The sequence below is a fragment of the Glandiceps talaboti genome, chromosome 5 (genome assembly GCF_964340395.1).
Source record: "Glandiceps talaboti chromosome 5, keGlaTala1.1, whole genome shotgun sequence".
NCBI classification, from domain to species: Eukaryota; Metazoa; Hemichordata; class Enteropneusta; family Spengelidae; genus Glandiceps; species Glandiceps talaboti.
The window spans coordinates 9,595,465-9,619,264 of record NC_135553.1 but is presented as its reverse complement, the minus strand read 5'-3'; the positions used below and the strand labels follow the sequence as shown (position 1 = coordinate 9,619,264).

The window sequence follows — 23,800 nt, the reverse complement described above, 5'->3', positions numbered from 1 at the left end:
CTCACAAATCATCAAAATTTATGCCAATGCCAAATTCAATTCACTTGGATGACAAAAGTTAATCACAACAAATGTTACGGGTATGAAATTTTATGATTATTTTTACCTGGGCTATTTTGGTCTTCTTCTGTTCAAATGTGAACTGCTGTAGGATTCGGGCACCAGATTGACTCGTAAACTGTTCATGGAATGGATGTAGCAACTGGACAGTCTCTCCAAAGCTTTTAAAAAAATGTGGCAACAATGTAAAAAGTGAATTGACAGTACAATACCTACACATTTGTATTTAAGTGGTTGGGGGATATAGTTTGGGGCTTGGGGTTGGGGTTAGAGGTAGAAAGAGACTCCCTAGCATGGGGTTGGGTTTAGAGGTAGAAAGAGACTCCCTAGCATACCCTTGTTTGTATCATCTGCATTAAAGGGACACTGTTCTAAATGTGTGTGCCCAAATATTTGATGGCGTTACAAATTTTTTAGACACAACACAAGCAAGTAAATGAACAATTGTTGATTATCAGAACTAATTCTAGGGACATTATCTAAATCTCATTTGCATATTGTTTTGATATTCAAATCCAAAGATGAAAATGCAGTTGTATAAATATGGTTCACACCCATCCTTTGAAAAAAAAATTTCACTGAAATTCTTTTGTTGGGCATTACTCCCTGCTATTTTTGGTGTAGAGACACACATCACATAGTTCTACAGATTTCCATTCATCCTTGAGACTATATAACAGGACTATATTACATGCTCACTATTAGGTCACTATGGAACTGTCCAAGCTTTCCCAGAGTCATCCTGTCCCGGCAAAACACAGCACATGTGGGCTCCATATGAGAATTTGTCACTATCTACTTGAGATATTACTCAAGGAGAACCCCTTCTTCCTCCCCCCCCCCCCTGAGGTTGTTACCTACCTACAAACTGCCAACTCCCCAGCTTCCAGCCACGTCAGAGCATTACTGATGACAGCTAGTGATTCAAAGGCCAGCTGCAATGATTAAATATTTTCATAAATTAGCAAAGATCACACTACAGTTCTAATGTTCTAATGTTATTACACTGGAAACTCTTCTAGTGTGAAGTTGTGAGCAATCTATCTTACAAGAGATTATTACAAAACAACAAAACGATTAAATGTAGAAACTTTATAACTAACCTGTTTAGAGCGGTTGTCAGCCATACTTGATGAGTCATCTACTGCCAACATGATTTGGTAATTTCTCTTACTCGGTTTAGTTCTCCTCAGCCATATTTTATCTTTCCTGAACTGACTGGCAATGTATGGGATAACTTTTCTCATGTTTAGTCTTTTACCAGTACGATAGTCACCCCTGTAATGACAATGGATAAAACAGTAAGGATGTAGTCTGTGTCACAGTGAAGATACATCAAGAGACTTGTACAAGACACTCTGGGAATGTTCTAAAATCCAAAAGAATCTGTGGGTTAAACTACATAAAAGAAAGTGGACTTTTAACAGATTTAAAATAAAATATATATCTTTGAATGTGAAAGGATTATAACTCTACTGCAGCACGAATTAACACCTAACCTAATGCCTTCAAAACTACTTGCTTTGTCTCTCCATTCCCTCTCTCTTCCTCCCTCCCCTTTTCTACAATGTACTATCTCTGTCTCCATCTCTTTTGCTGTGTGTGTACGTACGTATGTATGTACGTACGTACGTATGTATGTATGTATGTATGTATGTATGTATGTATGTATGTATGTATGTATGTATGTACGTACGTACGTATGTATGTATATGTGTGTGTGTGATTCTCTCTCTCCCTGTCCATCCCCCCACCCTCTCTGTCCAACTCACACCCTCTCAACTGACATGCCAATAGACCCTAATTTACCTGAGTTTCGTTGCTTGAGATGGTTCCAATACAAGTCTAAGTTGTTCACATAACTCTTGGGATAAACTTGATGTCAATGACTCATACCTCAACCAGGCTTCCTGGGCCATCTTGTCCTAATAAAAAAAAACGCCAATGACTATATATGTCAAAAAATATTGGTATTTAAAAAGTGTCTTTCCCTCTCTTTCAACATTGCCTTTTGTCACAATGGGTGGTTACTCTTCTATAATCATTAATGGATAACAGGGACAATTTCTGAACTCATAAATACAGCTACATCGACCAAGTTAATATCAATTACTGGTAATAACGATTGTGTCTACATTTACCCAGTAACCAGTTGTCATTTCACTCACCTCCTCAGCAGACCCTATACTATGAGTCCATGTTGTCAATTGTAGCTCCAGCTCAGTTCTCAACTTCTCTACATCTACATCACTAGCTTGGTTCTCTATTTCCATCATGACGTCTCTAGCCGTATGAATGGTTGACTCTCTACTTTTATGTCCCACTGTATCAGCTGCCGTCTTTTTATCCTCTTCCTCATTACTCTGCTTTCCATCTCCTTCACCGTCCCCTGTATCGTCAGACTCCTTGTCATTTTTAAATTGAGCTGCTGTCAATGAATTGGTCTGTTCAGGCTCCTGTGTACAAATGTAACACAGAGATTGCAGGGAAAATCAGTACCCACACTTATTAGCTATGATTCTGCAAGCAGAACTTAAAAATTGTGAGACACAGAGACAGAGACAGAGAGCGAGAGAGAGCGAGAGAGAGAGAGAGAGAGAGAGAGAGAGAGAGAGAGAGAGAGCGAGAGAGAGAGAGACAGAGAGAGAGAGAGAGAGACGCAAATTAACTGCTACGTAATCCTACAAATACAGATCTTACTGGCAAACTGCTATGCTGTTGTATCTCTAGTTATAAATATTTCAGCAAACACAACGTTTGAAAATATTCACTTTTTTATTCACTTTATGTATTGATATCTGCAGTGTGTATACATAGATGGGTTGTACACAACAATTAACAAAACAATTATCTCTATTTTACTTACCTTGTCATCTTCAGCATCTCTGAGAGGTTTTATCGTTTCTTCATCACCGGTTTCCATGGCATCCACATCACTGTCACTGTCTACATTAGGCACAGCTTGTTCTTCTTGCTGTTGTTCTTGTGTAGCAGCATCTAATGTCTGAGTATCGTGATGAGATGAGTCTTTGATATGTTCATACAAGTCAGATTCCATTTTCTCTTCCTGCAAAAAAAAAAAATGACCGTATGGATACTCTGTGTTTGCTCAGCTTCGGGAATCAGACACTTGCTTATTCTTGCCAGAGAGGGCGTTGTTCCAAAAAAATATTACAGGTGGGCAGAAAAAAAATTATTTTGAATTTGGAGCTGAAAATTGGGTAGGTCGGGTAATGAGAAACAGAAGGGAAAAAATAGGGTCACCCTTCACTGGGAATATTTTGACAGAAAATGTTAATCAAAAACGGATTTATGATGAATATGTAGTAGACTACAAATATCATCAAATGTTAAGTAAATCAGGCCACAATAATAATAATGCTAATGTTGTCCAGAGTTAATTTATCAAGTTAACATACCTCATCTTGTGGTAGGTCTTTCCTAGATTCACTTCTCTCTTCATTATCGATAGTTTTCAGTCTTTTCTCAATCTTCTCTTCCGTGGAGCCTAAACTTCGATCTGCATTAGACTGACCAGGCTTATTCTTCTGGTGCTGCGTGAAACCAAAGACAGGCATACCAATGTAGTTACATCATGCTACTATGCTACAGGCATGTTCATTTAAAGATGCACACACACAAAAAAAACCCACACTTACAGCCCATGAAGGTTTGAACTGATCTCAAATGAAGACAACCATTTTAGTGTGTTTGCGCAGCCTATTTACACAGGAAACTCAAAACGTGCATGAGTATAACAATTTGAAAATATTGTTGAAAGTGGATTATGTAAACATTTTGGAAATACTATTATGCTGCATAGTTAACATTGCACATCACCGCCATGATGTAAAAACACATTAATAATAGCTATTTTCATGTTTGCAAAACGCATGACCATATTTGTAAAATTATGATCATAAAATTGTAAAATATTGTACAATATAAGTTTAAAGTCAGGAACATATCTGTTGATGCATGAGGCTATATTTCTGGCTCTGACCATATTTGCTGGTGCTGGAAAAACAGTTTGTAAATACACGACCTATTTGTCAATGACTTATAACAACCATAGTTTATTTATATACCTGTTTTTGTTGTTTGGTATTACTATGTGCCAAATCTGATATCATATCACCTTCATGGCCTTCATCTTTCTCAGCTTCAGCTGTCCCTGTTCCGTGTTCCTGAAATCAAGTCATACAAACAGGTCTCCAGATTACAACATTACTTTTTAAATTTACACTACAATCTGTTCTTTCAGTGAAAATATAATTTACAGTATGCACCTTTAACACATTGTAATACTTTTACCACTAGAGGGCACTGTTTATTGCAAAAGTCTCAGCAGATGATCGAGAAACAAAAAGATAAATAGACTACCTCTTTCTTATCCTCTTCTTCATTTTTCCCAGCATGCTGCTCAACATCCTCACTGAGTTCTACAGGGTCTTGGCTGGTCTTTGTCTTAGCATAGTTCTCAGCTGTTTCAGTTGTTTCCTTGGTAACATCAGTGTCTTCACCCGACTTCTCTTCATCATTGGCAGTGTCTTCCTCCTCTAGTTCAATCTATGACAAATATAATTTTTCAGAAAACGTTTGCCTTAATATACAACAGCTACTGGATCAGTGTTATACTTGGGTGTTATGGGTTGTACTTGGGTGTTAAGTGTTATACTTGGGTATTATGGGTTGTACTTGGGTGTTAAGTGTTATACTTGGGTATTATGGGTTGTACTTGGGTGTTAAGTGTTATACTTGGGTATTATGGGTTGTACTTGGGTGTTAAGTGTTATACTTGGGTATTATGGGTTGTACTTGGGTGTTAAGTGTTATAGTTGGGTGTTATGGGTTGTACTTTGGTGTTACTGGTCAGTTGTAAAAATAAAAGAGCTAATCTCATCAATGGAGGACAAAGGGATTAGATATAACACTATTTCATCTGTCGTTGTACTTCGTCTCAGTTGACTACTTGTATCAAGTCAGGTGAGATAGCGGTACAACATTTAGTTTCTGCAGTGGGAACGCCAGTGATGTTATCACATAAACAACTCTGGAACTGTAATACTGCAAAATAGGTTGTAATTGGTTGTTACAAGTTGTACTTGGGTTCTCCAGGGTATACTCGGGTGTTACACGTTATACTTGGGTATTATGGGATGTGCTTGGGTCTTACGGGTTGTACTTGGTTGTTAGGGGTCATAATTGGCTGTTATGGGTTGTACCTGGGTGTTAGGGGGCTGTACCTGGGTGTTGTGGGTTGTACATGGGTCTTACAGGTTGTACCTGGGTATTAGGGGATGTATCAATATGTTTCTAAAGACTTAAAATTTCTAACCTGTGGATGAAGTCCTTTCTCTTTATTGGTCTCCTCATCATCTACAACATCTTCCTCCTCCTTTCCATCGCCACTTTGCTCTTCTACATCCATCCTATCATCATCATCTTGCTGTTCACCACCATCTTCATCTTTGTTCTCCATCTCATCTTTGTCATCGGTTTGTTTGTTTTCTTCAGTTGGATCACTTTCCTCTTCATCCATGCTTTCATCATCACCCCTCTCTTCCACCAAGGTATCTGGTTTGGTTTCAATATCAAATGGGTTCTCTTCTGTGTAGGTAAACAAGAAAGAGGTCAGAATAAGGAAGAAAAACAATATTTTGAAAAAGAAGATATATGGGCATAGATTCAACACAGTTTGCAAAATTGTCTAAATGTCAAAGCAAGATGCTGGTTTCGTAAAAGAGTCTCCAAGTACACAAACGAACACTAACTTTAACCAGTTTCATAACTTGCTATCCCATAATATAACAAGACTTCCCTTGATTACCAGACTACAGATATTTGGAGTTGGAAAAGTACAGAGTACAAAAAAACCCCACTTTTTGCAGATCATCAAAATAACCACAAAGTTTAAGAAACTGAGCAAAATGGAAAAATTTGATTAACGATTACAAAATGGACTTCACAAGTATTTTTAGTTAGAGAGTTATTTACTATAATTGTGTCATTCTGTTACCTTGTTCTGCTTTTTCCTCATTATCATCACTTTCATTCCCTGCTTTCTCATCCAGGTTGAGGTCATCGGGTAGGTCAAGCTCTTCAGCTGTGTTTTCCGGTGGCTCCAGATTAGCTTTACTGGGATCAATTTTATCATCATCAAACTCACTCTGAAATGAATCAAATCAATATCAAAATTATCACAGAGTTTGGCACATTACAATGGATTGAGCACACCATTCCAAATCTTATGATACCAGACACATTATGATTAGTAGGGTCCTTTGGATGTTGTATGGTGTACATTGCAACATGGACTGGATAAATCCTGATGTAGTAACAAGTTGGTACTGCAGGAAGTCAAAACATTCTTGACCACACAGAGTGACATCATGCTCTGGTCACTCCCTCTATACATCTGTACAAGTGTCAATGCATCTGATGTGAAAATAAACTGTGAAGTGAACAACAAGAAATCTCAATCTCTACATTTGCAAATATTTAGTGCCACAATCTTCACAGAACATAGCTAATCTGTATGATATGACATGTCATGCCACACTATCATCTGATTACTTCAAATTTGTACTGAACTGTAGGTGTGTGTTGTCATTTGAGAAGCCTGATTGGGCTGAACACTATCATGCATTTTACCATTTACCACTTAGCAAGACAATCAGTTTTCTGTGTACTTGTAAGGTGAATTTCAGGTACATTCTATTTGCTGCCCTCAGCAAAATCTAAAATCCTACTCACCTCATCTTTGGGTTCAAGATTATGAGGCTGGACTTCCTCTTGCTCTTTCTGTTCTTGTTCATCTTTTCCTTTGTTTCCCTTCTCATCGTCATCAACAGCATCTTGAAATTGATACAAAACATCATATTCTAATTATTGATAATTCAGAAATTGTCTGACTTTAAATTACCATTACATTACACTAAACAAATTACCATCAATGAGAATTGAGACAGAAGTATTGGTTATATCATTTGCAAATATCAATAAATAAAAATATTTCCATGATGAAATAGCAACATTGACAGTCATCATGTTTAATATAAATATATAGACAATATACATACACAGATTCATGTCACCATTTTCTTACCTTTGTTATCGTCCTTAGCAACCATCTTACTTTCTTCCTCATCCATCCCTGGACCAACCTCATCTTTTTCCTCTTTCTCCTCCTCTGTTTCTTCATCTTCGTCATCTCCCCACATCCTCTCGTCCAACTTTTCATTCTCCTCCCCATCCACTTCCCCCATCTGTTTGTCTAGTTTCTCCTCATCTTCACCTTCACTCTCATCTCCTGACCCTTCAGGTTGCTCTACAGGGACAGAAAACGTCAAATAAACTGAGAATGATTTTCACAACAACCACAACCCCCTGTGAAATTGACACTCATTTTTTTAAAAGACTTATAACTGGAAATATTAGCTAGTACTGGTAGGTATTATTTTGCAGTTTCCTACACACACTACCACTACCCCTTTTATACTAACAGTAAGCATGCAACTTCATTTACATGTCTGAACGATCTTGCACATTTCAATTACTGGTACTGAATGACTCCATCCCCCCAGTACCTTCTTGAAGCATTAACTACTACACCAGCTACATAATGTGAAATTACTACATTCAACTCATTACCTGATTTGTCTACATCATGTAGTTTGCCTTCAAAGTCTTCTGACATCTCAATACCTTCTTCTTCATCTTGAAGATCTGGTTGGTCATCAAAATTATCTTCTTTGTTTTCATCATCTTGTTTTTTCACATCTTGCACCTGTGAAGAAAAATAACCATTGAGAGCTACAAATAATTGCACTACAAGTATTGTCAGTACATCTGTATTAAGTTTTGGTATTGGTATCCAAGTTTTTAGCCAAATTTTAATTTACGACACTGGTAATCCAGCTGATTCTAATCACCCTGTGATCAACATAGTGTAAACATTGGAAGTCCTAAGAGAGCACTGCAAGTCCATGACACTCTAAATAAACTAGTTTTCCGAGACGCCTTCCTACTGAGACTGTAATTAAACCAAAGTCCATTCAATAGCTTATCACTGTTGTATCAACATGTTGTGACAATAATTTTAGTTTGTGTCTATCTCAGTAAACTGAGGGCTCAACTACCAGAGTAATATCGCTTCCATTTGTATCATGCTTTCAATAACGTCCATCTATGGTAAATGGTACAAACTTTACAGACGCTTTTAAACCCCATTAAATGACAATTACCTGATCTTCATTTTCAATTTGGTCACTAACATCTTTGACACCTTCTCCTTCACCCATACCAGCACCTTCAATGTCTTCAAACTGTGTAGAACCCTCACCACCTGCTTCATCACTAAACTCAGCTGGTATACAGAAACCCTGTAGAGTGTGAAAGAATGAATGAATGAATGAATGCAATAATCATACAATCATAGAAAGGTGGGGTTTTTTTTTCATCATCTGTGAATTATGGAAACTACCTTTGAATAACAAGTTTTTTATTTTCATCCTGAGTCAGACTTGCATGAAAGCAACTGGCTTCTGTAAATTGATTCAGTTTTTACGAACTTTTAAGTTTCCTAAATTTGACTCTATAACACGTTGACAAACAACTATATTTGATTTGATGTTATGGTAAAAATGTACCTGTACAGGTTAACCATGACCAGACCTGACTATATCTGAAATTTACCAGTTTCTTCAATACTTGCATCCATAATACAAAGTCACTGTCTAAGAATGTGGACATATTTGTCATATTTTTAGCTATCAACCATCATAAGATATCACATACGTTTTGCCTCTAAAATCATCCTTACCTTACTAGCAAGTTCTGTAAATACACCTAGGAGTACAGAGAGTAGTTTACAGGAAGACCGATGAGATGCTAATGTAGTCGTTAGATGATGATTGACCACTCCTACATACTGGTGTAGTAATGGTACGACATGTAGCAGTGAAGACAGACATCTATCACAAACCTGAATAGAAAACAAAAACAAATAATTTGGTCACTGAATTAGTCAATGTAGTATGAATGATGGTAGTTATCACAACTTTTGTTTTAGTTTATGACTCTGTTATTCTGTTACATATGTCATCATGGATTACACAGACCCTGAGTCTATGGATTTTGGCAAATACGATATGGTTGCAGTTCTAAGTGACATGCATACCAACTACAGTATATCATGGTGTCAAGTTTGAACAAGACTAGGCTCATAAAAGTCACAGACATGGCTGGACACAGATTTATACATAGACAGAAAGATGGGAAGAAATTCGTACATCTTCTTCTGGACTCTGCCTGTTTGGGGCTAAAAAATACATGTTAAAGTAGACAGACAGACAGACAGACAGACAGACAGACAGACAGACAGACAGACAGACAGACAGACAGACAGACAGACAGACAGACAGACAGACAGACACACACACACACACACACAGACATTGTAATGGTCAACAGATTTCAAACATGCTGTAAAACACAACCTCCATTACCTGTATATCTTGTAGAGTTGTACAGTCATTCCTAGACTTGGTTAGATCATTGACAAGTTGTACCATACCAGCTGTAACCTTCTCAATGTCTAAGTATCCCTTATCTACAGTCAAACCATTGTCTAGTAGTTTCTTCAGGTGATCGTCCTGCAGCTGACCAGGCAAGTCTTCTGTCTCTGCAATATCAAACAAGACAGCCATTGTTTTGGATAGTTGAATAGCTGAATTTTTCATATGACATATGGGCTGTCACAGCAATCGTCTGCTCACAATTGTAACTGTTACATGATGTACACATAGGTATTGTGCTAGGTCTGTGTCACAAATCGTTCATTTCAGCTGGCTGGCAACTTCCCTTTTTTTTTTTTTTTTTTTTTTTTTGGGGGGGGGGGGGGGGGTGAAATATGTATGACTTGAAGTTAGAAATATACAACACAAACTTCAAAAGTAAACATCACTACGTTGGTTGATCACTGTAGTATACTCAGTTACTTCAGATAATTTTTATAAGTGAACTTCTACTGCAAGTGAAACGGTAAGTAGCTCTGACCAACCCTGAATGAAGTCATCATTTGACTTACCCTTTTCATCCGCATCATCATTATCCTCTTCATTATTATCATCCTCATCTTTGCTCTCCACCTCTCTCATCTTTCTTGACTTGACAAGCTTCTGAATTGCTACAAGTATCTTGGTAACAAACTCTTCGACATCTCCTTGATATTTCTTGATAACACCTGTTTCTTTATCCTCTCCATCATTCTCAACTGTTGACAATAGAGGTGCATCCACTTTGCCCAGCCACACCTCAAGTTCAGTCAATTTGGATCTGATATCATCTTTTATGACAGTAACTGAGGAAAACATTGGCGCTGGACTCTGGGTATCAGGTAAATTGATGAAACTCTCAATTTTTTCAAGAGATGAATACACAACCTGTAGTTTGGAGTAGACTGTCTGTAGAAGAGTGACCTCTGACCTGTGAAATTTACACAAACGATGACGAGTCCATGTGAATAAACTGTTATTGAACTGGTTGCAGCATTTTGATATGGTGTTGGGATTCTCAGTAAGTTTTGCAGTATCTTCAAATGTCTTTTCACCCATAAATCTTGTAGTAAACACCAGTAAATTATGAAGTTGACTGTATGACAGACAACCTTTACAAAAAAGTCATGGAGGCGAGATATCAACTGTCTTTGTTATACAAATTTACGCTATGTTAGTATCACTTCAAAAAAGTTTTCTATCAATAATCTACACATTCAAGCATTTCCCATGCAGGTTGAAACTTCACACTCGGTTCTTACCATGAATAGAGGTACGGTGAAGAGCTGACAGTAAAAAGTGACATCCTATGACTGGCTTCATCTAGTCCAGCTTTGATGGAAGATACTTCTGACAGTGATGCCTATCAATGAAGGGGGAAAATTATAAATATGCAGTTATGAACAGAATTGGTGACAGATAATGAGTTATGTGGTTACATTTCTTTAAAAAAACTGAAGAAAGCAGTTTGACAAAACGTTACTAAACTCTGATTTCTATCAACAAAAACTCTCTTACTTGTAGTTTCTCAGAGACTTCATTCCATGTATCATTCCTTTTCCTGGCTAGTTCTATTTTAGCTAACTGACTTGGCAGTGTGGGTGACGGATACACCAACTTCTCTCTCTTCTCTGGACAGCACTGTAAGACCAGCTTGACCTGCTGCAGTGTATTCTGAGCTTTGTCAGCCAAGTCCTTGGTTGTACAGATCCACTGGTGGAGTTCTTTCTGTACTGGCATTCTGACTTTGTTACTGTCTCTACTACAAATACTTGACTTGAAATGCTCTAGTGTGAACAATTGTTTTCTGTAAGTGATGAAAAATAAAGAATTAGTTTCTTCAATTTATGATGGATGCAAAATATATTAGTCTGGTAATCAAGGCTTCAGTTTACTAAGACATACACAAACTAAAACTGTTGTCGTAACATGTTGATACAACAGTGATAAGATAATGAATGGACATTGGTTTAATTATAGTGTCAGTAGGGTGGCTCTCTGAAAATTCGTTTCATAAACTTGCAGTGCACTGTTTTGGGACTTCCAATGTTGGCCACCGGGTGATTAGATACACACAACAAAGGAACTACTATCACCCAATTTTGTAATCTACCACATTGAAGAACAATACAATACAATACAATAGATTTAGTTTGTGTCTATGTTAGTCAACTGAAACATCGGTCACCAGAGTCGTATCATGGATCATGATTCAGGTATGCTCCAACCACTGGTACAATCTCAGCTCAGAAATGGTTACAATAACAGAATTCCATGACACATGAATATGCCAAGGCGTTTGTGGTGTACTTGGGAATAGTTGCAGGATGTTCTCTGTGGCCATGATACTTTCAGAAATGAAGTGACAGAAGTGACATCGCAAGCACCACAAAATCAATAGTATACACACACACACACACACACACACACACACACACACTGACAATCAGTGGTATGTATATGTACAAATTGATTGGACTCTTCACTCTATATTTTAACATATTCTTGTAGCTTGACACAGATTTAAATTCAAAATAATTTACGTAACAAATCAAATGTTGATGTTTTTGTTTACAGTTGATGTACATTAGCTGAGTCATCTACACTGGGGTTACGGGTCTTGTCAATACTGTATTTAAAGTACAACTCTTACCTTAGACAAATGACATCACTGACAAGTAGTGATAATTCCTCTCTCTGCTTGGTAACAATCTGTATGAGGTGTTCTGTAAATCCTTTTACTCTGTCTATATTAGCCACTCCAAGTTCCTGCAATGACACACCAGACATGACATCAGAAAATTTCAAGACAGTGAGGTGCACAGACCAACCCTTAGTTTAACAGTGCCTTATCTTTCTCACCTCTCCTGAAATCTAAAGCTGGATATATCTCAGGCAGTGAGTTGGTAAAATATATCCTAGACTATGCAATACGTTGCATCGCTCTGCCCTCACTGGCCTCCTTTCTCCCTCTCCTGAGAGGGGTTGACCAATGTGTGAGGGCGCTTTTTTTCTTAAACACTAGCTTTCCTACAGACTAATACAGCAATAACGAAATGTTTCAATAGTCTGAAAGTCGGACAGAATAGAAAACAACATGGTATGGTGTGGTATGAGACTTTGACATTTGACCTTGACCTTCATCCTCAAGGTCAAATAATTATTTAAAATTACCTTTGATGGAGTGACTAGAGCAGCATACAGTGAAGCCTTCCTTGCAATACATCTGTAGTAGTAGTGTTGACAACCTTCCCAGAATGCACTCATCTCAGCAGCCGTGGCATCCCTAAAACAAATCAATTAAACTTTTATTACCTCAAAATAGTCGACCTTGAAAATGTTCATTTTGAAATTGTATTCTGACAAAATTAGATCTTATTCTGATCACAAGAGTATTGGTATTGGAAAATGAGACGAAATGAGTGGGGTTTGTAATCAATGGGGAGGAGAAGTTTATGATCAAAGACTACCAATTGTGGAACAAGGTCAGTGGAGGGGGGAGGGGGCAAGAAGTCTGTGACTGAAGATTACCAATTGTGGAACAAAGGGGAAGATGAATATCAAAACTGAAGCATTTCTCTCTGTAAAGAACTGCACAACACCATCTAGATCACAGCCTGAGCATCTGAACACAAGAGACACAGCTGAGTTTCTGGCTAACATTAACAATTACCAACAGCTGAAGCCAACCATACCCTTACCTGCCAGATGTGCGTGTCGTTGTTTGCATAAAAGCAGTGTTGATATCTATTGGCTGGGCATGCATAGCTTGATGCTGTTCACTTTGTTGAGATGAAGTCAGTCCTTTCCTGTATGACAAACCGATGGTTGACAAGTATTTGAAGAGATCAGACAGAGCTTTCCTCTTCCTCACATTGATGTGTTTAGCCTCTGACTTCTGTTTCTTTTTATCAGCATCCTACAGATATGATTGACATGACAAAAAAGTCTTGTATTTTAGTGGGTGAGGGTTGTCTATCACCTTACATACAACAGAAGCGAAAACACTATGTGCTGTTCCTTTGTATTGTTGAAAACATTTCTGAAATATCTGCATGGAGAGGATATTGATGAAGCAAACACTTGTCACAATACTACATAAGACTACAGTCAGAACAAAATATGTGTCTCTTTCTACATCTTGTGTTTGTATGTCTTTTTTTTTACATTCTTTGTTGTATGTGTATTCTTTATTACATGATCAACAAACAAACAAATAAATAAATAAATAAATAAATAAATAAATAAATAAATAAATATTGAAATATTGAAAGACCACCCATGTCTCTCACTTTGAGCCATTATTTGTAGGTGTTCTTAAAGGCCCATGTAGCATTAGACTTCAATTTGGGCAAACAAAACAATTGTCTGGCAGGACGATAAAAAAAGTGGATCAGGAACAAAAGAGTGGCACCACTGATAACATAGCACTAACCGTGAGAACCTAGGATTGAATCATGGACCTTTTTAATACTTTTTATGATAAAATGCATGAACAATGCACAATACCTTTGTTACGTCCAGTGCTTGGAGTTGATGAACTGTATCAATAACATCGCCGGTAAAGTCGTCAATTGAAGTGATTAGTTCTGGGTAGTATGATGTTTTGAACATCTTATGACATAACTTTGTCATTTTGGAGTACAGGAATGGCAGTCTTGGAAGTATGCCCTCTAGTGGTGAAGATTCGTCTAGGTCATCAAAGTAATCCTGGGTAAATGATAAAAACATGGCAGTTACAAAGTGTATCAAAGTGTTATTGTGCTAACTATGAAGCATACATTATGTCAATATCGGAACACTCAAAACCATACAATATATCTATGACAGAAGTTTACTATTGTCATAGACATCAGTGTAGATACAGTGAAACCTATTACTGTGGAAACTCTGTGGACAGGTTTGCCAGAATAGTCAGCAGAGGCTCATGTTAAAATTCTTTCTAAAGTCACCTTAAATATATCAGGTATTTCTAATACGGGTAGTGGTAGATGGAAGATAGTGTTCTTTTCAGACAGGTTTCACGTTTTTTTCCATTCAAGTTCAAGTGCAATTGCAGCTATACCTCTTGAACTAAAATGCTATCTTTAACATCAGATTTCCTCTCATACAAATATTGAGTAATGCAGAGCAAGGGTTAAAATCTTACTTTCATACTGTGTGGAGACACAAACATGTCAACCTGTGATATCGTTAGAGTCTGCTGGTTCTGGTTCTCCTTGTTGCCAATATTGCTGTCCGTGAACACATTCCTGGCAAGCTCCAATAATGCACTCTACAAAAGAAGCAAACAGAAGGATGAGTTTTACAGAAAATTTGCAATTTTGAAGTCTTGCACACAACATTTATAAGAAACATGCAGACTATGGCAAGGACTGTTCAATGTACACTTTCTGGCACAGTTTATGTACGTATATGAAGTATGCATGGATGTACAAGAAGTCAAGATACTGTTCAAATTTTGTTCACTTTCGTTACATTTTTATCTTATTGTGAATATTCATGCGTTCAAATTTGTGCAACTATTGATTTTAGGAAGTCCTGTATTGTTACCATTACAACTGTAACTATACAATTCCACAAATTTTACAAAATTGCAAGACAAAAATTTATAAAGATAATTCAATGACACCAAATAAACAGATATAGCAAAATACATAAATGCAAAACTTGATTTGTGGGGTACCTTATACAGTTCCACAAGTCTATCACAATCAGTCTGTAAACTGTTTCTATTAAACTACTTATACTGAGGTCAAAGGTCAAATGGACACAAAAGACTAATTAATAGGAGCTAAGAATATGAATACTTAGAATAATTAAAATACAACCAGTCCATATTCCTGAACATATAGAAGTAAATTCATGGTTTTTTTTTCATTTGCTATTTCTATGCATCTGAAAAAATAGCTCCATTTTCTTATTCTGCACCAAAAGAATACATTTGCTCCTGAAATTTCTTCCCCCAAAAAAACATGTCTGCTCTCAAAATTTCTTTCTCCAAAAAGTACTGCAGTAGTGTGAACAACCACAGGTTTTCACAGGACATTTTCTATTCAGGCTGTTTTCATCAATATTCATGAAGTCAAAACCTTGACCTTTTAACCCAAGTCAGGTGATAAAATCAGGTGCCTGTTAATGTGTTATGATAATGAGGTCACTACTAACATGGCCGGCTTCCCTGCACACACACGGATGCGCTGAACTGCAGAGAGCCACATTATGATGGGATTTAATACAGCATTCAGCAAAACATTGAAGTGTGCACACAGGAGGTGATAGTCTTTTCCATATCCTAAAATGACTTGCTACAGAAGTGTAAATGTCTTATAACTGGGAGTAATTGTAAATTCAGTGGAATGATCAGCAAGGCATTATCAACATTGAGGATTGAATAGACTACTATACATTGTAATACTACGCATGTGTAATCAAGTATCACACTTTCTCTGAAAGGTGTTGCATTGAATTGTAGCTGTGGATTATACTTGGATCAGATGCATACATGTACACTGAACTCTACCTCTCGGGTTTTAAATTTTGAACACAACTACAAATACTGGACCAAATTAATGACCTTGAACTCTTATAGAGTACAGTACACCTGTAGTACACATTATAACCTCTGCCTGTACACAACGATTGTTAATATCTGATAACAAACGTATTCCAGGCTGAGTGCTTGTGTTACACAGCAACAATCATTTCTGGGTGCACAACCCTCTACAACCATCCATCTGCAATAATGGAGTCAATCAGACACAAACGTAATGAACTCACTCTGGGTGAAAAAGTCAAACTGATCCATCAAAGTCAAGGTAAAAGTCAACGACACCTGGCCAGGCTATTCAACATCTGTAAAGGTCAAGTCAATACCATTTTGAAGAGGAAGCAGGAGATACTAGAATCATTTGGAACCAGCTTTGACAACAACAGGAAAAGAATAAGATCGAGTTGTCGTGTCAACGACGATGTCAACAATTTGACACTTCAATGGTTGCTGCAGATGTGCTCACAAAGTGTTCATATCTCGGGACCAATGCTGCAGGAACAGGCTCGCAGCATTGCAAGGCAGTTGAACAAACCACAGTTCAAAGGATCAAATGGATGGCTAGAGAGTTTTAAGAAACGGCACAAGAACTTGTTCAGGGCTATGAACAATGAACCTAACCCTATTTTTGACAAAACTATGGTGAATACTCAAGAAGTACCAGTTTTTGCTGAGCGTCATGATTTTGAAAGCCATGGTGACAAAAACAGTATATGTGAACAGCTCCCTCAACAACTACAGGGTGGTCAAAGTAACCAGGAGTCATTGAACTCTCACGTCACTATTCACACAAACTGTCTTGAGGATAGGGACACAGAAACAATGCCAACATCACAACTGATGACCGTCTTTGATAAGCCCTGGAACTACAGTAGGACTACAGCTATATCACCACCAACACACTGCAGGGAATGCCCGACAAGTCAAACAGATTCAACACTTGTAATACATACTGAAACACAATCAACCAACTGTAGGGAATGCGAGACCTGTGAATCAAACTCACCAACTGTGACACAGACTGCCATACCATCAACACACTGCATGGCAGCTAGGGAACATCTGCCCATCAGGCAATCAAACTCAACACTTGCGATACATACTGAAAGCAAGGACTCGCCACAAACAGAAATCAAATCACAACACCAGCTTAACACTGACTCACAAGAAATCTATGTTGCATCAAATTGGTATGTAGTGAAATCAGAACCGAATGACATCTCAGAAACTGAGAGCCAACAGAATCCTAATTCACCAGATAGCAATGTAGAATGGACTGTAAACCCACAGAATCTTGACTCATCACCAGAAAACAGCATAATCCAGACAAACAATGGAGATACAGATGAACTACGTATCAACTCGTACCAAGACGCCCTGAAGTGGGTGCATCAATTAAGACTCTTCTCCAACCAGAGGGATTTACAAGTGTTATCAAGTAACTTTGCTGCCATTGAAGAACAACTTCAACATCATTTGATCACCTCTGAGTCTGACTGCAATGATTCTAAACAAGGCAGTATAAAAACTGAAACTGAGTAAGATTCCATCTTATGCATTTAATCTAATGTCTAAATTGACATAAAAAGGCCCAGTACGGATTAGGTTTAAAATTTGGTGTGAAAAACAGTCATCTGACAGAGCTATAGAAAAGTCCAAGACAAAAGTATGAGTCATTCAATCTTTATGGCTACACTGATAAGATAGCACCCATATGAGAACCTGGGATTGAATCATGAGCCTTTAAAATGCTCCCATTATTTTGTGTCTGCAATCATTTCCCAAATTTGCTTGTCATGGGAATTTCATGGATATGATTTGTACAGATTTATATTGTGAAAAATATTTCTGTTGGTGCCACATCTATTGCATAGTATAAACAATATCAACATCTTGTTCTGTTCAAATTCATGTCTTGCATTCATTTTGATGCACAAAACACTGAAAACCAATAGGATTTGTAAGAGTGCAGTTATTTGTTTTGTACATGTATGATCACTTTTTTTAAGAGAATACATTTCTTGGTCATTTGCCTACAAGAGAACATGTTTTTTCTATCATTTTCAAAAAACTGACATTTAAAATTGAAGTTTTAGTGCACCACAAAAATACTATTAAGATATTTAATAAATAAATAAATCAAATATGCACGCAATTTACAGCTCGTGTATTTTGTGAAGATTACAACAATTTTTTTGTCATTCAACACATCATACAATTGCTATGATGCTCATGCACAAATATTACAAGAAAACTAATGTGTAATATCATTCATGATTCGTAGTCACTTTTGAAAATATCATCTTCTGGCATTTTTGGAACAGCTAATGGAATTATCAGCGGTTTCTTCAACAAAGTTAGTCTACATACATTTTGTGTATGCACAAATGTACATGGTGTCATTGGATTCTAAGTTCCTGCATAGCATTTTATCTCACACTAGAGAGTCAAAATAGAACAAGAAGGTTGACTTATTCTCAGTACCTGCAATAGTATTTTACCTCATGCTAGAGAGTAAAATAGAACAAGAAGGTTGACTTATTCTCAGTACCTGCAATAGCATTTTACCTCATGCTAGAGAGTAAAATAGAACAAGAAGGATGACTTATTCTCTCAGGCCTATAGTAATGCATGTGCAGCATAAAGAGTGGCAGTCATCGAGTCCACTGAGAAATGGAATGATCAATGACTTTATGACATGCATAAGTGGTAAAATTCTGTTACAAGTATCAAGAATTATTTATATGCTATGTGTAAATACCAAGTTTGGGTTCTGCCAATAGCAAGTTATGGTTATATTAATCCCCTCTCTCTGTGTACCATGCAGGTATGTCATACAGCTTGGAAGGAAGAGAATAATCTATGCTTCAGTATGTAGAACACTATATCTACCTCCTTTCACATGAACTATTAAAAATACCAACAAATCTAAAGACACAAAGAAGTTATATCACACACACAAGTAGAATCTATGGTTGTATGATTGCTATGAAAATGTTACAAAATGATTAGTTTTACCTCAAATTTCTTCCTGTATTTATGAAGAGTCCGGTGTGATTTCTCCACATATTGCTTCATGGCCCAGAAGTTCATATCACTCCATCTTGCTATCTTCACAAAACCCTGTGAAAGGTTGCAGACAGATGGATAAGCAATCAAAACACAGTTATGGCAATATGTATAGCTGTCTTTAAACTTTACATTTGACAAGGCCATACAATATTTGTTGATAGATGTGGGAATACAAACTACATGCAAAAATGAAGACAAGATTTTTTTAGCCCTAACTTAATGTTATCTTGTAAATTTATATCCGAACACATGAACAGACAAATGGACACTCATATACACTCTCATTCTCTCCCTCTGGAACAAATACACCCCCCCCCCCCCCCGCCCCCCAGTCTATTGGTATCTCTTACCTTCAGTTCTTTTTCAATAGGTTTCCTTAATTCCTGTATTTTAGCCTCTACAGCTGGTAAGAATTGCTTGTAGTACTGGTACACATTCCACAGTATGTTCACAACCTTTCCTGTAAAAGTCAAATTTCAAAAATAATTTACCATGACGGTAACACATGAACTACACTAAACAATCACGTGTATTGTGTATCAAATTACATATTTCTTCAAAACACAAACGTAGGAATTAGTATCTGAAATTTTTGACTACACGCTTCGTACACTTACATGTATGTCTCACAGTAACAAATAAGTTGAACTTATATGAGCAACAGCCTCATGTATAGTGTTCACACGTAATTCATTAGTAAGATCACAGAACATTTCAAATTATGCACTACTATAAACGATGCACATCACTTGCATTTCGTTAGAACTGAAATGAACCAAATTCACTTCTCTCGTTACTTGCAAATGCAAAACATGTTTCCATGGTTTTAAGCATCCTGAATCTGTTTACGTGACTTTCATGCAGTCTCTTATTAAATGCAGTTCCATTATAACTTACCTTGTTCAGGCGTCTCTGCAGTCTGTACAGCTTGGCAGTGAAAAGCCATCATCATCTGAAGTCTACAGGAAAACTCTCCCAGACTAGTTCCTTCCATGAACTGCTGGAGGTTCCTCACAAACTTATTGATACCGCTTGCCTCCTTCTCATGCAACTCATCACTGGTTGCTAGGGCAACTGACTCCTCTCCCATGGCAACATCACATCCTTCATCGCTATCTTGTGGATGAGCCAAGTAGTATTCCACTAGCTGGTATAAATGATACCATCTCTTGCAGGCTTTGAGTACATATTTGTACACCACCATGTTGAGACAAGATGACCAGCAACTGAAAAATTGAAAATGTACCATTTTGAATCTTAGAGATTACCAAACAAAGGAAAAGCAGCCAGGACATCAAAATATATACTGTATCAATTGAATCTATTTGGTGATACTTACAAAAACACCAAAGGCTTTGTGATCGGTACTGAGTTTATCTTAAAAAATTGTATATAACCTAACCAGCAATATGATAGATCAACACATTGCTAGGTTAGGATATTACACCTCAAGAAATTCTGAATAATCTACTCCATACAAAGACTAAGTTTACCTGAGTTCTATCTTCCTCCACTGTATAATCATTTGTGTAATGCTGTCTAGATGAGTCTGTACTGATACCTGTCTGGATGCATTAGATTCCCATTCCTACAAAATGGACATGAAAAACAATTAGAAGTTATTCCTCAATATTTTTCTTCATTCAGCCAAGGAAAATATGAGTGACCTGAAGGGGCTTAGTCACTATGCGTCACTAGACGAGCAGTGACAAACCCCTTAGGTCACTCGTATTTTCCGTTGCTGGTGCTGGGCCATGAAGAACATAAACTGTACTGGCTAGAAGAAAATGCTGTGAACTAACATAGCCGTCAATAAAAATGACAAAGTTTAGTACAAATTTTCTTATAAAACATTTGACAAACTGTTATCACAGTATATGTGACAGTGTTCTTTGGAGTGTGTCATGAAAGTATTTCAAAAATCTGATGTGAAAGAGTAGGTGATTGAGTAGGGGTTGCATGCATGCTGGTGTTGGGAGAAATTCTACTCATTGTTTTCATCTGCATAATGCCATCAGAAATTTTTTCAAGACAAACTTACCTGTGCCTTTTCAAGGAGCACCTCTAGCCCAGTGACAAATTTCATCAGTGGACTGGTGATTGGGAAAGCCATGATTCTGCTAATGATTTCAACCAGCTACAGAAAAGGAAGTAATTATTATGACTTGGGTTTTTAAAACTTTTTTTAAAAATGAAAATGTACTTTCATCAACATTTGATTCACGACGTCAAATATTTTCATTAAATTGACAAGTAATAAACTTTTCAAGTAACAGAAAGTAACTAAAACATCCCATGAAAACCTACATGTTGAACTTATTTCTCTTACTTGTGAATGTTCTTAAATACAGGTATCAAGATATTTTTATTGTCAAAATGTGAGAAATTCATAGAAATTCAACCCACGATGTGTAAAAGAAGGACAATGTCTTTCAGTGCACATTTCTCAATACAACCCAAATCTGAGAAGTTGACTGTCCTACAAAATGACCAAACCTACACTTGTACAACTTGTCATCAAGTTCTTCACAAATTTTCCCTAGATTGAAACGTTAGTGTGATACAAATGTAAAATTATAATCACAAAACCTGACACAAAATGTTGTCTGCTCAACAAAAATCTAACCAACATAAAATGTCGTCTGCTCAATAAAAATCTAACCAACATATCATTGTCTTGCTCAACAAATATCTCTCTTGGTAATATTTTTTTGAGCCAGACGATAAATGTAGCAGTATTGGTAATATTTTGGTCGCACCAGACGATGGTTTGTCTAGATTTCATGATTTTAATATGATGCACATAATGACAAGATTTTGTTCATTCATATATTCTGTACCTGTTTTAGCGTTGGATGTTCAGGCCATTCAGACAACAACTCTTCAATTCTTGTTGTCAATTTTTCCAACACTGGTCTGCACTGTACTGCTTCTTCAACATGTGAATCATAATAGATATCAAATGGTTTATTAAACAAGATACTTGTAGAGACGTTTTCTTTTGGGTCCTTGTTTTCAGACTTTGCAGCTGAACTGTGCAGTAGATACGACATCAATAGATGAGATCCTAGTAATGAACTGTCAAGACTGGCATCTGAAAAAAATCAAAAGTAAACTCAATTTTAAGAATCTTTGGACTTGATGGTATACATCAGAACTTACATGAGGTAGCATGTGACTTTCATCTGTAGTCAGTTTGTAAATAATGTTGGCTGATGAAAAAAAGCCAACCGATTTCAGAACTATGACAGCATCACAACTGATTATATTTAGCCATCTCAATGAGATGTACGAGTAGATGATGTTGTATCGCATCAATGTCCATACTCTAGTCATTTGTGTATTTGCACTGTTAACATTGCTGTAAACAATAACAGACTGACTGCAATTAGAGCAATCACATACATTTTGTATTTCATCTGTCGTTGTACTTCGTCTCAGTTGACTACTTGTATCAAGTCAGGTGAGATAGCGGCACAACATTTAGTTTCTGCAGTGGGAACGCCAGTGATGTTATCACATAAACAACTCTGGAACTGTAATACTGCAAAATTGAACTTGGGTGTTAAAGGGTTTACTACTTGGGTTTTATGGGTTGTACACTCAGGTGTTACTGGGTATACTTGGGTGTTATGGGTTGTACACTCAGGTGTTACTGGGTATACTTGGGTGTTATGGGTTGTACACTCAGGTGTCACTGGGTATACTTGGGTGTTATGGGTTGTACTTGGGTGTTATGGGTTGTACTTGAGTGTAACAGGTTTCACTTGGGTGTTATGAGGTGTACTTGTAAAGGGGGTGATGGGTCTAATTTGGTGTTTATATGGGGTGAACTTGGTGTTTAAAGAACGTACTTAAGATTTTTAAGTGATGTAAAAGTGCAGTCATTTCATAACTATGTCAGAAACCTAGCAAAGTATGCTAACCTTCATAGCTTGTCTTACTAGTATTGTCCGTCAAATAGACTAATTTCTTACCTGTCACGGATCTAGCACTTTGTACAAGTCTGGCAGTCATCTGGTAAGCTATAGAGAATGGTTCGCTATAGTCCACGTATCTCTCCACACCATGACCAGGCTGTAGCCAAGATGTTCTTGTTAAACCACAGTACAGTAACTGATGCACTCTACACATCTCTGACATCTCGGTGACATCCAACTTGCCTGCCTTGACGACAGAGTCAGATTTTGTCCCATCTATATCCTCAGGATCTGACTCTTTACGTTCCAGTGAAGGTGGGTCGGTCAGATCTTCAAAATCCTACACAAGAAAATTATACTTTGTATTCAAAATCTCAGCATATCTGAATCAATGAACACTGAAGTCTCTCCAGTTGCCATAAGTTTTATCCCTGTTTACATGTTAGGGAATTAAATTTCAATGTCTGCAATAAACCTACCCCTGTATGGCCAAACACTCATCTAAACGTCATCCAGAACCATCAATACTAATGCATATACTAAGAAAAATTCTCTCCTTAGAATATCAATCCCGCTATTATGGTGGCTTTATTTATTTCTTTGTTTCTCATTGCCACACTTGATAATAATGGGTTGGTCGG

General features: G+C 37.2%; 1 protein-coding gene across 1 annotated transcript in view; it reads right to left on the bottom strand.

Moving 5' to 3' along the window:
- The window catches only part of LOC144435009 (midasin-like), a 74,395-nt gene that overhangs the window by 2,690 nt on the left and 47,905 nt on the right, over positions 1-23,800 (bottom strand). The window contains 32 exon segments of the mRNA XM_078123543.1: positions 107-221; positions 922-995; positions 1,164-1,338; positions 1,870-1,985; positions 2,229-2,516; positions 2,927-3,127; positions 3,480-3,614; positions 4,149-4,247; positions 4,444-4,629; positions 5,399-5,670; positions 6,080-6,230; positions 6,817-6,917; positions 7,169-7,390; positions 7,714-7,849; positions 8,307-8,444; positions 8,885-9,046; positions 9,570-9,745; positions 10,151-10,548; positions 10,880-10,980; positions 11,136-11,424; positions 12,271-12,386; positions 12,792-12,903; positions 13,319-13,536; positions 14,127-14,327; positions 14,767-14,892; positions 19,186-19,290; positions 19,590-19,699; positions 20,137-20,465; positions 20,733-20,827; positions 21,281-21,376; positions 22,080-22,333; positions 23,217-23,499. Coding sequence (XP_077979669.1) covers positions 107-221; positions 922-995; positions 1,164-1,338; positions 1,870-1,985; positions 2,229-2,516; positions 2,927-3,127; positions 3,480-3,614; positions 4,149-4,247; positions 4,444-4,629; positions 5,399-5,670; positions 6,080-6,230; positions 6,817-6,917; positions 7,169-7,390; positions 7,714-7,849; positions 8,307-8,444; positions 8,885-9,046; positions 9,570-9,745; positions 10,151-10,548; positions 10,880-10,980; positions 11,136-11,424; positions 12,271-12,386; positions 12,792-12,903; positions 13,319-13,536; positions 14,127-14,327; positions 14,767-14,892; positions 19,186-19,290; positions 19,590-19,699; positions 20,137-20,465; positions 20,733-20,827; positions 21,281-21,376; positions 22,080-22,333; positions 23,217-23,499 — 5,580 coding nt within the window.